Source organism: Molossus molossus, unplaced genomic scaffold (assembly GCF_014108415.1).
Source record: "Molossus molossus isolate mMolMol1 unplaced genomic scaffold, mMolMol1.p scaffold_m16_p_2, whole genome shotgun sequence".
In the NCBI taxonomy this organism is placed as follows: domain Eukaryota; kingdom Metazoa; phylum Chordata; class Mammalia; order Chiroptera; family Molossidae; genus Molossus; species Molossus molossus.
Genome location: NW_023425355.1, coordinates 137,982,050 through 137,997,592, shown reverse-complemented (window position 1 = coordinate 137,997,592; position 15,543 = coordinate 137,982,050). Strand labels below are relative to the sequence as shown.

Below are 15,543 nucleotides of genomic sequence, written 5' to 3'. Positions count from 1 at the left end.
AGAGAAAGGCAGCTAGTTACCTACAAGGGAGTTCCCATTAGGCTGTCAGCTGATTTCTCAAAAGAAACTTTGCAGGCCAGAAGGGAGTGGCAAGAAATATTCAGAGTGATGAAAAGCAAGAACCTACAACCAAGATTACTCTATCCTGAAAAGCTGTCATTTAGAATCGATGGCCATATAAAGAATTTCCGAGACAAGAAAAAGCTAAAGGAGTTCATCACCACCAAAACCAATATTGTATGAAATGTTGAAGGGTCTTCTTGAAGAAAAAGATAAAATATATGAACAAACAAAATGGCAATGAATACATATCTATCGACAATGGAATCTACAAACAAAATGAACAGGCAGAACAGAAGCATTCTCATAGATACAGAGAACATTTTGTTGGTTGCCAGTTGGGAGGGGGGTTGGGGGAATGGGTGAAAAAGGTGAAGGGATTAAGAAGTACAAATTAAACTGACAAACCTCAAAGGGAAGGGGGGGGGTGGATGTAGGAAGAGATAAACCAAAGAATTTATATGCATATATGCATAACCAATGGACACAGACAACAGTGTGGGGAAAGGCAGGAGGGGAGCGGGTGTGGGGAGGAGGGGGTCAATGGGGGAAAAATGATGAACATCTGTAATACATTCAACAATAAAGATAAATTTAATTAAAAATTTTTTTAAAAAAGGAAAGTTTTCATTGATTCCCATCTTGGTTAAAGCCACAATTAAATAGACAGCAAATGAAAAGCAGGGCCTCAGCGAGCCCACAGGGCAACTTGGTAAAAGTGAAACAGAAAAGCCAGTGTGTGCAATAAGCCACCTGCACAGCAGCACGAAGAAAACGGATATAGATGCAGACTTCATCACACGAAACACCCGCATTGATTATTTGGCATGTCTCTGGGTCTCCAGTGTCATTTGGGGGCATCGACTGGGAGTCCAGTGTTCTAATGCCACCTTGTAAGAATTGAACTTCCCCCAATTAAGAAAATTCTATCATTTATGCCTATTGCAGGATGTTTAAAGCAAAAGAGAAGGTTGGCTAGCTTACAAACCTAATCAGAAACCTTTTATATCCTCACTTATGTCTCCCTTATTAGGTACCTAAGTGTGGTCAGGAAGATCACTAACTTTAAGGGCAAAAGAGCAAATTGATGAAATTGCAATATTTTCCTATTTCCCAAATTCCATTTCCAGTTCAAATTCCACTTTCTCATGTTAATCAGGAAGCGCTGATCTATGGAAAAGTCTTTTTAATTTGATCATCTTCACTTCTGACAAATCAGAGAAGATCTCTAAAATCCCTTTAGGTACTTCAGGCCAAATCTGGTTTGCTAATATTCCACGTATATGGCAAAAATATTCAATTTATAAATTCCTAAATTTTAAAAGTATGTATGCATTATGTTCCTAGAAGAGAAAGAACAACTATAGATGACAAGACTTCAAAATCAGGTTTTTTTAGACTTAATGCAATTATTAAAATTTCAACAGTTTTTTGTTTGTTTGTTTGTTTGTTTGTTTTATTAATCTTCACCCAAGGATATTTTTCCATTGATTTTTAGATAGAGTGGGAGGGGGGAGAGAGAGAGAGAGAGAGAGAGAGAGAGAGAGACATCGATGTGAGAGACACACCGATTGGTTGTTTCCTGAATGACCCCAACTGGGGCCGGGGCTCGAACCCGCAGCCCAGGTACATGCCCTTGACCAAGAATTGAACCCAAGACCCTTTGGTCCTCAGGCTGATGCTTTAACCGATGAGCATCAGCCAGGGCCCAACAGTTTTTTGTTTTGTTTTTTTCTTTTTTTTTCTAACAGTTTTTTTACTTGAGAGAGACACTAAATTAATTTGGAAGAAAAGCAGGTGTGATTACCAAAACAAAAAAATAAGTAAAAATAAAAGCCCTTATAATAATAATGAGGAAAGGAAGATTGAAATATATATACATGTAGCCCTGGACAGTTTGGCTCAGAGGTTAGAGCGTCGCCTGCAGACCAGAGAGTCCTGGGTTCAGTTCCTGCTAAGGGCATGTACCTTGGTTGCAGTTTGTCCCCAGCCCCAGTTGGGGTTGTGTGGGTGGCAACCACTCAATGTTTCTCTCTCACGTTGATGTTTCTCTCTCTCTCTTCCTCCCTCTCTCCCTTCCGCTCTATCTGAAGATAAATGCAAAAATGTCCTCAGGTAAGGATTTAAAAAAAAAAGAAATACATATACACATATATGGAATAAGAGAACATCAATATATATATTGCATAAAGAAATTTAATATGGAGAAAAAATACAAAGATATCATCACAAAACAAAGTAGATAAAATATTCAAAAATAAACTTCAAAGAAATGTGTAGGATCTACATGAAAAAATTTTAAAAACCTTACAAATAAAATGAAAGCCACTTATAAAGTTCCTGAATGGGCCAGTCAATATTTTCTTTTTCTTTCTTTTTTTTTTTTTTCATTATTTTTTAAGCCTGACTTCTTTCCTTTTTTTAAATTTATCTTTATTGTTGAAAGTATTACAGATATTTTCCTCTTTTTCCCCCACTGACCCCCTCCTCCTCGCTCCCGACCCACCTCAGTCAATATTTTCAGTGTTTATTTCTTCCCCAAATTAATTAATAAATTTAAAGCAATTTCTGTCAAAAACTCCAATTCGATTTATTGTAAAGTGTGACAAAACAATTCCTACTTAATCTTGAAGACAATGAACATTTTGAAATTTAAAAAAGAAAGAAGAAAGAAAGAAAGAAAGAAAGAAAGAAAGAAAGAAAGAAAGAAAGAAAGAAAGAAAGAAAGAAAGAAAATGAGTAATGAGGAAAGTCCTGACCTACTTGATAATAAAAAGCTGCGTCTATTAAAATGATAGACAGCCCTGGCCGGTTTGGCTCAGCGGTTAGAGCATCCGCCTGCGGTCCGGAGAGACCTCGGTTCGGTTCCCGCTAAGGGCATGTGCCTCCGTTGCAGTTTGTCCCCAGCCCTGGTTGGTCGTGCGGGTGGCAGCCACTCGATGTGTCCCTTTCACATCGATGTTTCCCTCTCTCTCTCTTCCTCTCTCTCCCTCCCACTCTGTCTGTACAGAAAATGGAAAAATGTCCTCGGATGAGGATTAAAAAAATAAATACATAAATAAATAAAATGATAGACAGAAATAAACAAAGAGATCTGGAACAGAACACAGTACAAAGACAGAACTAAATATATACAGAAATTTAGTACATAACAAAACATGGTATTTCAGTCAGCAAAGAATGGGTAAAATCTTTGATAAACATCATGAGGAATAGTTGGTTAATAAGAAAAAAAATTTAGAAAAAAAATTATGTTGCATCCTGTGCAGCCAGTGTGGCTCAGTGGTTGAGTGTCAACCCATGCACCAAGAGGTCACCAGTTCGATTCCTGGTCAGAACATATGCCCAGGTTGTGGGCCAAATCTTCAGTGGGGAGCATGCAGGAGGTGGCCAATTGATATTCCCTCTCATGGATGTTTCTATCTCTCTCTCCCTCTCCCTTCCTCTCTCTCTAAAATCAATAAAGAAAAAAATTTTTTTTTAATTATGTTGCATCCTCACTTCACACCAAATTAAATTCCACATGTGTTATTAATGTTGAAATAAAAGCAGGTGGAACTATAGAAGTGCCAGAAGAAAACATAAATGAATATTTAACCATTCCTGGGGTGGAGAAGCCTAAAGGTGACATCAAAGGCAGAAACCATAAAGGAAACAGTTGATACATTTAATCACATAAATGGTAAATTGAAATTGATCAGCAACTAACAGAGGTCATATTAAGACAAACGTCTTTTTTATTTAAAAAATTTTGTTTAATATGTTTTTATTGATATTTTAGAGAGAAAGGAAGGAAGAGGGAGTGAGAAATAGAAACATTGATGAGAGAGAAACATCAATCAGCTGCCTCCTGCACGCCCCCTACAGGGGATCGAGCCACAACCCAGGCATGTGCCCTGACTGGGAATCAAACTGGTGACCTCTTAGTACATGGGATGATGCTCAATTCACTGAGCCACACCAGCCAGACTAAGACAAATTTCAAACAGAGTACAAATATATACATGTGATAAATATACGTTAATATACTTTACATCAATTATTATTGAAAATCATTTAAAAATCCAAAGGAAAATTGGCATAACACATGGCATTAGTCAAATTTGCTGCACACAAAACAACCCTAAAATCTCAGCGACTTACAAAACATTGATTGAGTTCTCCCTCATGTTACATGGGGGCTATGCATTAATTGTGTGTCTGCTCTGTGTCTTCTCAGGACCCCAGGCTGAAGGAGAAATCCCTATAGGGGGTAGGTAGTTCTCATGGCACAGGGCAGAAGCACAAGAGAGGCTGAACCAAATCATGCCATTGCATTGAAAATTTCTGCTTCAACAAGGCGTATGTCATATTCACTAGTAACCCATAGGACAAAATAAATCACAGGGCCAAAGATGGTGCCCAACCTCTATGGTTCACTTAGGACTAAAAGGGCTTCCAGGATGAGAGACTTTCACTTTCAAAACCAGGAAAAGTTTCCAACAAACCAGGATGAGTTAACCACCCTACATGGCCAAAGTCCAAAATCAATGGCGCAGGAAATTGAAGCCACTGAAGGAAGTTGGGTGATAGTTTCAAACAAAAATACAATCTACCATATAGACTTAAATGTCTTTCTACAGACAATATGAAAATCAAACAAATCTATATTATAATGATGAGATCCCCCTTTTTTGTTTTTTGGTTTACTCTCATATTAGTAAAGTTCAAAAAGAGTAATATTCAGTAAGGGTATAAAGAATTGAGCCTTCCTCTTATACACTGTGAATGAGGATCTAAATTGGTACAGATCCATAAGCCTTATCAGAAAATTCTGAGAATAGATGAAAAGTTAAAATTTGGAATTTTTTTTATTATAGAAAAGTAATAAAGAACACTTTCCATATATTATAAAACACCTCAAAAGCAATCCATAATCAAACACAGTCCAAGTGGAATAAAGACTAGAAATAGCCACAGCTTTATGAAGATTTTTCAATTTTCAAAACTTTTGGAAAAGGACTATAATAGACACAAACTTATGAAGAAATCTAAATTTTCAGAACTTTTTGGATTTCAGAGTTGTAGATAAGGGATCATGAACCGAAAAACCTTTCGCAATATACATTATATGTTAAAAGTCTGAAAAACATACCTATTTATCAAACAAGAAAATTTGCACCTAGGCACTTGTTTAAAAAAATAAATTTTAAAGATTTCCATCACAGTATTGTTTGTATCAATACACTGGAAATTATTTTCTATTATTGTTCAGACTCTGTGTTGCTTTTAAGAGTACAGAATAGCCCTGGATGGTTTCGCTCAGCGGTTAGAGCATTGGCCTGCGGTCCAGAGAGACCCGGGTTCGGTTCCCACTGAGGGTATGTACTTCGGTTGCAGTTTGTCCCTGGCCCTGCTTGGGTCATGCAGGTGGCAGCCACTCGATGTGTCCCTTTCACATCGATGTTTCTCTCTCTCTCTCTCTCTCCCTCCCTCCCACTCTATCTGAATAAAATATCAAAAAATGTCCTCGGGTGAGGATAAAAATTTTTTTAATAAAAGAGTACAGAATATATAAAAATGTCCACAGTATATTTAAAAGTTAGATTAAAAATAATGTGACTGCCCTAGCCAGTTTGGCTCAGTGGTTAGAGTGTCAGCCCGTGGACTGATGAGTCGTGGGTTCAAGTGTGGTCAAGGGCACGTACCTCAGTTGCCGTTCGTCCCCAGCCCTGGTTGGGGTCGCACGGGAAGCAACCAATTGATGTGTCCCTTTCACATCAATGTTTCTCTCTCTCTCCCACTCTCCCTCTCTCTCCCTCCCACTCTAGCTGAACAAAAATGGAAAAATGTCTGGTGTAAGGATTAAAAAATAATAGTAATAATAAAATGATGAGACTATAAGATTCAATTCATTTAAAGTTCAAAAACAAGCAAAACAGCCCAAGTGTTCATCAGTAGACAACAAATGGATAAAAAAGCTGTGATACATATACACAATGGAGTACTATGCAGCTGTAAGAGAAAGAAAGATCTCTTATCCTTTGAGACGACATGGAGGGACCTGGAAAGTATTATCCTAAGCGCAACAAGCCAAGCAGAAAAAGATAAATACCACATGATCTCACTTATTTGTGGAATGTAATGAACATAACAGTCTGAGGAATAGGGTAGACCCAGAGACGTGGAAGTAGGGTACAGACTGACAACCCTCAGAAGAGGGGGTGGTGGGGGGAGGGAAGAGATAAACCACAGAACTTATATGCATGTACGCATAACCAATGAACACAGACAACAAAGCCGGGGATGGGGTGGGGGGAATGGAGAGGAGGATGTCAATGGGGAAAAAAAGGAGAAACATCTGTAACAAAAATAATTAAATTTAAAAAAAAAAAAAAAAAGCAAAACTAATCTATGGTGTTAGAAAACAGGATAGTGGCTACCCTGGTGGTTTCGGGGCAAAGGGAGATTCTGTTTCTTGACCTAAGGACTGGTTATGCAGTATGTTCATTTCATCAAGTGATACATTTATGATTTATGCACTTTCCTGCATGTATGTAAAATTTTTAAAAAGAAAGTATGTAAAGGCTAATGCTTTCTTCAAAAAATAATTACTATATACAGTACATTGAAATGTCCACATTAATAATAGTCACTCCAAGAAGTGGGAAATTTTCTTCATGCCATTCTATATTGTCAATATAATTGTTAATATATATTATACTGTCTGAATATTTCTCTTAACAATGAAATGTTAAGAGAAATCTACTACCTTTATGATAAAACAAAACAAAACATAATCCATACTGCAAAAGCTGCAGTGAAAATGGTGTCCTCATACAGTTTTCCAAAAGGGTAAACTGGTCCAGACGGTGTGGCTCAGTGGTTGAGCATCGACCCATGCACCAAGAGGTTGCTGGTTCTATTCCCGGCCACAACACATGCCCAGGAGTGTGGGCCCGATCCCCAGTCAGAGGCATGCAAGAGGCAGCCAATTGATGTTCTCTCTCATCGATGTTTCTCTCTCTCCCTCTCACTTCCTCTCTCTCTCTAAAAATCAATAAAGGAAAAGAAGAAAAAAATTTTTTAAAAAAAGGGTGAACTGATTTGGAATGTCATCAGCAATCTGAACAGTGCATCAACGACCATGAGAACATTCACATATTCAGAACATATGATCCAGCAACTCTTCTGCAACTCAATCCTAAAAAAAATTAACCAACAGCCTGGCCAGTGTGGCTCAGTGGTTGAGCGTTGACCCATGAACCAAGAGGTTGCCGGTTCAATTCCTGGTCAGGGCAGATGCCCAGGTTGTGGGCCCAATCCCCAGTGGGGAGCATGCAGGAGGTGGCTAATTAATGTTCTCTCTCATCGATGTTTTCTCTCTCTCTCTCCCTCTCCCTTCCTCTGTCTAAAATCAATAAAGAAAAAAAAATTTTAAAAAGAAAGAAATTAACCAACATACAAGAAACAACTGCAGTTTAGCCCAGTGCTTTTATAAGAGAGGGAGTGGTTCTCTTTCATACCGTGCTCATAAGGTGAAAAAGTGCCTGCATCAATGTTGATATAGGGGTCGATTTTGATGGCGGTAACTCGGAGTCCACATGATTTTAGAATCGCCCCAATGCTGCTTGCAATGATCCCTTTCCCAATGCTTGAGATGACCCCACCTGTGACCAGGATGTACTTCATTGGCTTAGAAATGGCTGGATGCCAGCTCCCAGATAGAATCTGAAAGATAATAAAATTAAGGGTCAGGGAAGAGAAACATTTTCTCAAACCAGTACAGCAGAGAGTGTGTTAAACCAAAATTTCAAAAACACACATTTTTCTATCTAAACTAAACATCTGAAACTTGTTTTTAATTTTTTTAACCCTCAGATATTTTTTTATTGATTTGAGAGAGAGGAAGAGAGAGAGAAATATTAATTTGTTGTTCCATCTATTTACGTATTCATTGGTTGATTCTTATATGTGCCCTGACTGAGAATCCAACCCACAACCTTGACATATCCAGAGGACGCTCTAACCAACTGAGCTACCTGGCCAGGGCTGAAACTTTTGAAACAAAGTCTTATCCTCTAGATCTTTAATTTTGGTCAATATTCAGGAAGCTGTGGCTATTTTCTGCAAGCAGAGGGGCTGACTCCATTGCCCTGATTTTCCAGTTACCCTCTGTCATATGACAAACTTCATCATGAGAAAACAAATTTCTCTGGGATTCAGAGGCACAGTAAAATTTATAAGAGATCAGGTGTTATTTCAGACAGAGCTGTACAAACTGTACCTGGGCAGGTTACTAATCCATTTTGTGCCTGTTTCTTTATTTGTGAAATGGGATAAAAATACCAGTCCCTTAAAATAGTACTCAGCACTAAAAAGAAATGAACTGTCAAGCCATGAAAAGACATGGAGGAAACGTAATGCATATTACTGAGTGAAAAAAGCCAATATGAAAAGGCTATATACTGTAGGATTCCAAATATGTGACACTCTGGAAAAAGCAAAGCTATGGAAACAGCAGAGATCAATGGAGCCCTGGCCAGAGTAGTTCAGTGATTAGAGAATTGACCTGCACACCAAAGAGTCACAGGTTTGCTTCCTGGTCAAGGGCACCCACCCGGGTTTCAGGTTCCATCCCTGGCCCCAGTGGGAAGGGTGGGGGGAGAAATGCCAGAAGCAACCAATCAATGTGTCTCTCTCACATCATTCTCTCTCTCTCTACCACACCCCCCCCATGGGTCAATGCTCAACCTCTGAGCCACACTGGCCAGGCTTGGCTGGCCAGGCTGGGTCTGCCTTTTTTTTTTATCCACCCCCGAGGACATTTTTGCATTTATCTTCAGGTAGAGTGGGAGGGAGAGAGGGAGGAAGAGAGAGAGAGAACATCGATGTGAGAGAGACACATGTTGCCACCCACACGACCCCAACTGGGGCCGGGAACAAACTGCAACCAAGGTACATGCCCTTAGCGGGAACTGAACCCAGATCTCTCTGGATCGTGGGCTGACACTCTAACCTCTGAGCCAAACCGGCCAGGGCTGGATCTGCCTTTTAATACACAGTACACTTCATCTCCTTCAATGCCACCCGGTCATCCACTCACCAAGCTGGTTTAGCTTAAAAGATTCTCAGTCTGCCCTGGCCAATTTGGCTCAGTGGTTAAAGCTCGGCCTGTGGTCTGGAGAGACCCGGTTTGGTTCCCGCTAAGGGCACGTACGTACCTGGTTGCAGTTTGCCCCCAGCCCTGGTTGGGTGGTGTGGGTGGCAACCACTTGATGTGTCCCTTTCACCTCGATGTTTCTCTCTCTCTCTCTCTCTCTCTCTCTCTCCCCCTCCCACTCTATCTGAACAGAATATTGAAGAATGTCCCCGGGTGAGGATAAAAAAAAAGATTCTCAATCCAGCCCTGGCTGGTTTGGCTCAGTGGTTGGAGTGTTGGCCTGCGGACCAGAGAGTCCCAGGTTCAGTTCCTGCTAGGGGCACATACCAAAAAAAAAAAAAAAGATTCTCAATCCAAACCCAGAATGCAGATCCAAAATATATGTGAATGTTTGTTTCTTTCCACTTCTACTGGCCCAGGTACTCACTATAGTAGTCATTTCTTCATAGCCTTTTCCTACCCATTCCACTGGTGATTTCTTCTACTGTGAAAAGTACCCCTCCTCTGGAGTCAGACAGCCTAGATTCAAATGCTGGCTCTGTCATTTACAGCTATGACCCTAGGCAATTTCTTCAACTTTTCTAAACCTTGATTTTCTCCATAAGTACACAGAGATCATAACAGTGCCTACCTTATAAAGGTGTGTGGGCATTTGTGAGATAGTACCCAAGTGCTAAAAGATAGCTGTTACCATTTTCCAGAGCCATCTCCTCACTGATTCAATCAGCTCACAAATGTTTACTGAATGTCTATTATATATGCTTAACATGTTCCTAGGTCCAGGGATTTGGGGATGAACAAAAAGTCAAGGTCCCTGCCCTCTTGGATTTCACCTTTCCTATGTAATTAAGGGGCAAATAAATGAGCAGTGCTGTAATACTACCTTATTAGGGTATTGTCACACTATTCAAATGACTTCCCATTTGTAAAAGTTAGTAAAATAAAATTTTAAAATGCCATAGAAAACTGGAGCATATTCACGTGAAGTCATATTATGTGGTTGTCAAAAAGTCTAAGAATGTTTTCTCTTTTTTTTTAGCTAGAGTGAAAGGGAGGGCAGGGGAGAGAGAGAGGCGAAAAAAACATCGATGTGAGAGAGATACATCAATTTGGTTGCCTCCCACACAACCCCAACCAGGGCCAGGATCAGCCTGCTGCAGGTTCGTGCCCTTGACTGGGAATCAAACCTTTTATCCTTTGGTCCCCAGGCCAATGCTGTAATCACTAAGCCAAACTGATCAGGGCAAAAAAAGCCTAAGGCCCTGGCCGGTTTTGCTCAGCGTTTAGAGCGCCAGCCTGCGGTCCGGAGAGACCCGGGTTCGGTTCCCGCTAAGGGCATGTACCTCGGTTACAGTTTGTCCCCAACCCTGGTTGGTCATGCGGGTGGCAGCCACTTGATGTGTCCCTTTCACATCGATGTTTCTCTCTTTCTCTCTCTCCCTCCCACTCTGTCTGAACAAAAAATGGAAGGATGTCCTCAGGTGAGGATAAAAAAAAAATTATTAAAAAAAAAGCCTAAGAATTTTTCATACAAGATATGCTTATGGTATGTGAACAGAGTAGGATATACAATTGAACATATTATCTCACTTATGGTTTGTTTGTTTGTTTGTTTTTAGAGAGAGTGAAAGGGAGGGAGGGGGGGAGAGAGGGAGAGAAAGAGAAACATCGATGTGAGAGACATATGGACTTGTTGCCTTCTACACACTCCCTGACTGGGGCCAGGAATCGAACCTGCAACCCAGATACATGTCCTTCACCGGGAATCAAACTCACAACCCTTCCATGTGCAGGCCAACGCTCTGACCACTGTGCCACACTGCCAAGGCACCAGTGTTTTTTATTTTGTTTTGTTTCAAGACTGGTCAAAAGTATACCAAAATGCTAAATTTTAATATATTTAGGTGACTGGGGTGTAGGCAATTACTAGTTTTCTATATTTTCAAAAGCACAAGATACCTTTGTAAAGCACATTAGATATTTTACAAGGTCCTTGTTGAAAATGTCACTTAACACCAAAGATAAATCTAGTCCTTTTTACTTCTTTTAAGCAAAGAAGTAAGTTTGAAGCAGTTTTAAAACTGCAGGAAGAGGAAAGACAGGCTCTTCAGGCTACTTCCTTGAATGCAGATGTGGTTTTTGGTTTTTTTCCGTGTGAAGACACGTTTTCATTACTCTCATATGCAGTGAGCAGAACCAATAGTCTGTAAAATGGGAATGTGTAGGGCTGCCCTGTCTCCTGTCCAATAAAAACATTACAAGAGCCACCAATGTGATTCTGAATTCTCTACTAGCCATATTAAAAAAGAAACAGATGAAGTTAATTTTAATAATTGTATTTAACCCAATTCATCTAAAATACTTTCATTTTAACATATAATCACTACAAGAATTTATTAGTGAGATATTCTACATTCTCTTTTTATTTCTTTCTCTCTTTTTTTTTTTTTTTTGACGACTAAGTCTTCCGAGATTAGATGTGTCTACCCACAGCACATCTCAACTGGGACCCACCACATTTTCAGTGCCCAAGAGCCACATGCTACGAGTGTCTGCCACCCTGGTGAGTGCAGGCCTAAAGCAACTAAAAACATTAGAAGCACCAAGAGATACCTAGTCAATGACAACCGTTTACAATGTAATATTAGAAACAAGAGTACTTACTGAATGATCCCATTTTATGAAGTTCTCAAACAGGTGAAACAAAGCTATGATAGCTATCAAGGAAGTGTGGGGGGCTGGGGAGGATTGTCTGGAAGGGACAGAAGGGAACTTTCTGGAGTGATGGAAATGGTCTAGGTCTGCATCAGGGTAGTGGTTCCACGGGTGGATAATTTGTCAGACCCTAATCTGTAGATTTAAAAAGGGGACATTTTATGGCATGTAAATTATACATAAAAATTTTTTAAGTTGTTGCAAAAAGAAAGCTATTTTGAAGCAGCAGCGTACTTCGGAACAGCGCGCCCTGAGGCGCTCCTCTGGGGTAACCGCGAGGGTAGTTGTTTAACGAGTGCACTGGGCGAGGGAACAGAAAGGCCCTTTCACTCCGCGGGGCTTCACTTCCGCCAACGCCATCTCGGGAGTCCCGAGGCCCGGGAGAAATGGGGCGGAGAGAAGCGCACCCCCGGAGACGCGACAATACCCACCCCAGATCGCAGCCACCGCAGGGCGGGCTCCGATGGCCCTGGGCACCGGCTCAGTGGCCCCGGCCCCGCACCCCTTGGGTCTGTGCGCGCGGGGTACGGGGATGTGCCTGGCCGCCAGCCGCAACTCGGACTGGGCAGGAGCACCATCGGGAAAGGGACAAAGGCCCCCGTCCTCACGCCCACCGCAGGGCTGGCAGCGAGGGTGGAAAGGCCCTGGGGACGCGGGGTGGCCCCGGCCGGAGGCCCTAGGGATCCAGTGAAGAGCCGGGCGGGGGATTACCTGCGGAGTGGTGACGGTGCCAGGAAGGTGGCGGGTGGGGACGGTGGGCTCCGTCCTGCGGCTGGCCTGCGCTCACCTGTGGGGCTGGGTAGAGGGCGGCCGCTAGGGGTGTCCCGGAGTCGCCCCCGGGTCCTTCCCACAGCCGGTGCAGGCCTCGGGGTGCACGGCCTCCTCTTCGTCCACCTTTCCCTCTCCTGCCGCCAGCCCGCTGACTCACGCTGGTGAGCTTGAGGTTTGCACCAGGTTTGTGCAATGCAACAAAACCAGAGCCTAAAAAGTGACTCCTCCGGTACAAATAACTTACTGTCACCCTCCGCCCTGGAGGCACTTGGCCGCAGGCCTCGCTCTGCCCCAGGACTGCTCCTCCCCTCCTCAGCTCATTTAGCAAAGGCCCGACTGGAACCCAAGCGAACACCAAGTTCCCACCTACCGAGCCCAGGCCTCTTAGCACTCTGAGCCCCTTGTTTGGGTCCTCCCGTCCTGTCCTCTGCAAAGAGCCTCACCCTGTCACAGACGTTTGTGGGTCCCCTGCTGCGCTCCAGGAACTGCAGAATCGCTGAAGGGAGAACCAAAATAAAACGGGGTTTCTCCTTTAAGGGACTCACAGTCTAGGGGGAGGTTACACATCTGTTGAAATCAGTAAGGTTCCTAGAACAATACCCGTGTAGGGAAAAAAAATGTATTGGGGGGCAGACAATTAGAACTTCATAAATGAAGTGACTATTTTTAGAGGATGGTTTGGTCCTGGGAAAAGACACAGCAGTTTGTTAAGGTGAAGGGAAGAACATACCCAAACCACTGAGGGAGAAAAGATCTAACTATGGACAATGGAAGGATTTGGAGTGAAATGAAAAGGTTAAGAAAGTGGTAAAAAAATTGAATAACTAGTGTAAGTCACTAGAGTGCCAAATTAGGCAAGTGTCACTGAACACCTAGTGGAATTTAGAAATCATAATTGTGTAATGATGTCCAGATATAATTTCACAGGATATCTACAGGTAGGTATATAAATATGATATTTATGACAAAACCGGAGTTGAAGTGGAGTAGAAAGACAAGAGAGTGAGGAAGTTGAGGGCACTGAAAAAAATGTGATTGTAGAAATGCACCAGGGCTCTAGTTCACAGAGGAAAGAAATGGAGAGCAGCAGGAAGCTGATAGACCTGGAGAAAGAGAAGGGACCAATGACAAGGGCCTGTGGAAATGAGGGAATTGGCAAGTTGTCATCACAGCGTGGTGTTGAAGTCATCAAAGGGGAAGGACTTCAGATGATGTGGTTTAGGGTATGATGACTAAAACAGAGTCAAGTGAAATGGGCATTGCTGGAATTGGGTCCAGCGCCCATCAGGCCAATGTAAGGGACATCCAAGGGATGGTAGAATTTGGAAGAGTCAATTGAGGCCAAGAAACCAAGTCTTCAGTGAATGTGAAAGAGTGACCCTGGAACTAATAGATGACAGCAATAAGGTAGGGTAGAGGGTTGTATGGAAAAATTAAATATTTCAAAACAAAAGGGAGTTTCTCCCCCAACTAAGGATGACAGAACAGTGTTGTGGGAGAAGTAGTAAGGATCTAGAGTTAGTGATGTCAATTTCTGGGAAAATGGGCAGAGGCTCCACTCAACTGGAACCAGAGGAGAGACTCAAGCCCCCTCAAAGGCCAATAAATAAATTTAATTAATTAATTAATTAATTAATTAAAGGAGAAACACCTTGCAAAAAGGCTAGAGGCACCCTGGCCGGGTTGCTAAATGGTTAGAGTGTCGGCCCATGGAACAAAGAGTCCGAGGTTCAATTCTAGCCAAGGGCACGTACCTCAGTTGCAGTTCATCCTCAGCCCCAGTCAGGTTCATGTGGGTGGCAACCAATCGATGTGTCTCTCTCACCTTGATGTTTCTCTCTCTCTCTCTCTCTTCCTCCCTCTCTCCCTCATGCTCTATCTGAAGATAAAGGTAAAAATATCCTTAGGTGAGGATTAAAAAAAAAAAAAAAGGCTAGAGGCATAGAAGAGTTTGCTATGAAACAAGTCTTCCAGAGGACATGATAGAAAGGATGTTTGTGGAATGGATTAAAACGAGGATAATAGTTAATACCTGCCATGTATACCAGGTGTTCTTCCACATTTCAGTACTTCATTTCCTTTTTACAACCAGGACAGATACGTTCTTTTCCTTTTTTGTAATAAAGAACCTGAGGCTTAGAGATGTGAAGTGCCCTGACCAAAGGTACATTAGTGAATATAAGTAACAAAACCAGGATACTGTGGGGAAGAAAAATAATTTTAATTTTTCCTCCTACCTTTTTAAGTTCTTCTGGCTAGACTAATCAAATTAATACAAGATAGATTAACAGGAGAAAATTACCAAATGTATTATTTATATGCATGTGGAAGTTCCATAAGAATATGAAACCTGGGAACAGATATGGTAGTTAAGGTTTATATGCCATCTTGAGCTAAGGTAGGGTGGTGTTTGGGGGACCCTTCAAAGGCCAGGAAGGCAATTCACATGGAGATGGAAAAACAAATGTTTGGTAAATATATGTTTGCTGGGCTATCTTTAACAATGTGACACAAAGAGGACTTTGATCAAACAGGCCTTGCTAGGTTCTTCCCTGCCTATCATACACTGGTTTATATTCAACTAGTTATCTGATGATATCTCCCTTCCTAGAGGAAGTCCTCTGTCTAAATTCTTTTAGGCAGTTAGGGGGGAAGGTCAAAGCTTCTTCCTGAGTCTTTTGTTTCTTGAAAATAACTGGCTTAAAATATCCCAAAAGGCATATTTTGGGGTGGCAAACTACTTTCCCTTGACATCAATACAAAATATGTTCCCAAAGCCACTCTTCACACAGGATGTAGGTCCTCAACTTTTTCTTATTCTATTAATCTGTGAGGCTAATAGAGGAAAGATATTT

At 41.6% G+C, this 15,543-nt stretch overlaps 1 protein-coding gene across 1 annotated transcript in view; it reads right to left on the bottom strand.

Annotated features, from left to right (window-relative positions):
• CTPS2 (CTP synthase 2) overlaps positions 1–13,046 on the bottom strand; it is a 118,137-nt gene extending 105,091 nt beyond the window's left edge. The window contains exons 1-2 of the mRNA XM_036270244.1: positions 12,629–13,046; positions 7,566–7,770 (exon numbers count right to left, since the gene is read on the bottom strand). Coding sequence (XP_036126137.1) covers positions 7,566–7,731 — 166 coding nt within the window. The 5' untranslated portion in view covers positions 7,732–7,770; positions 12,629–13,046. The remainder of the gene's footprint in view (positions 1–7,565; positions 7,771–12,628) is intronic.
• Between the last annotated feature and the right edge of the window lie 2,497 nt (positions 13,047–15,543).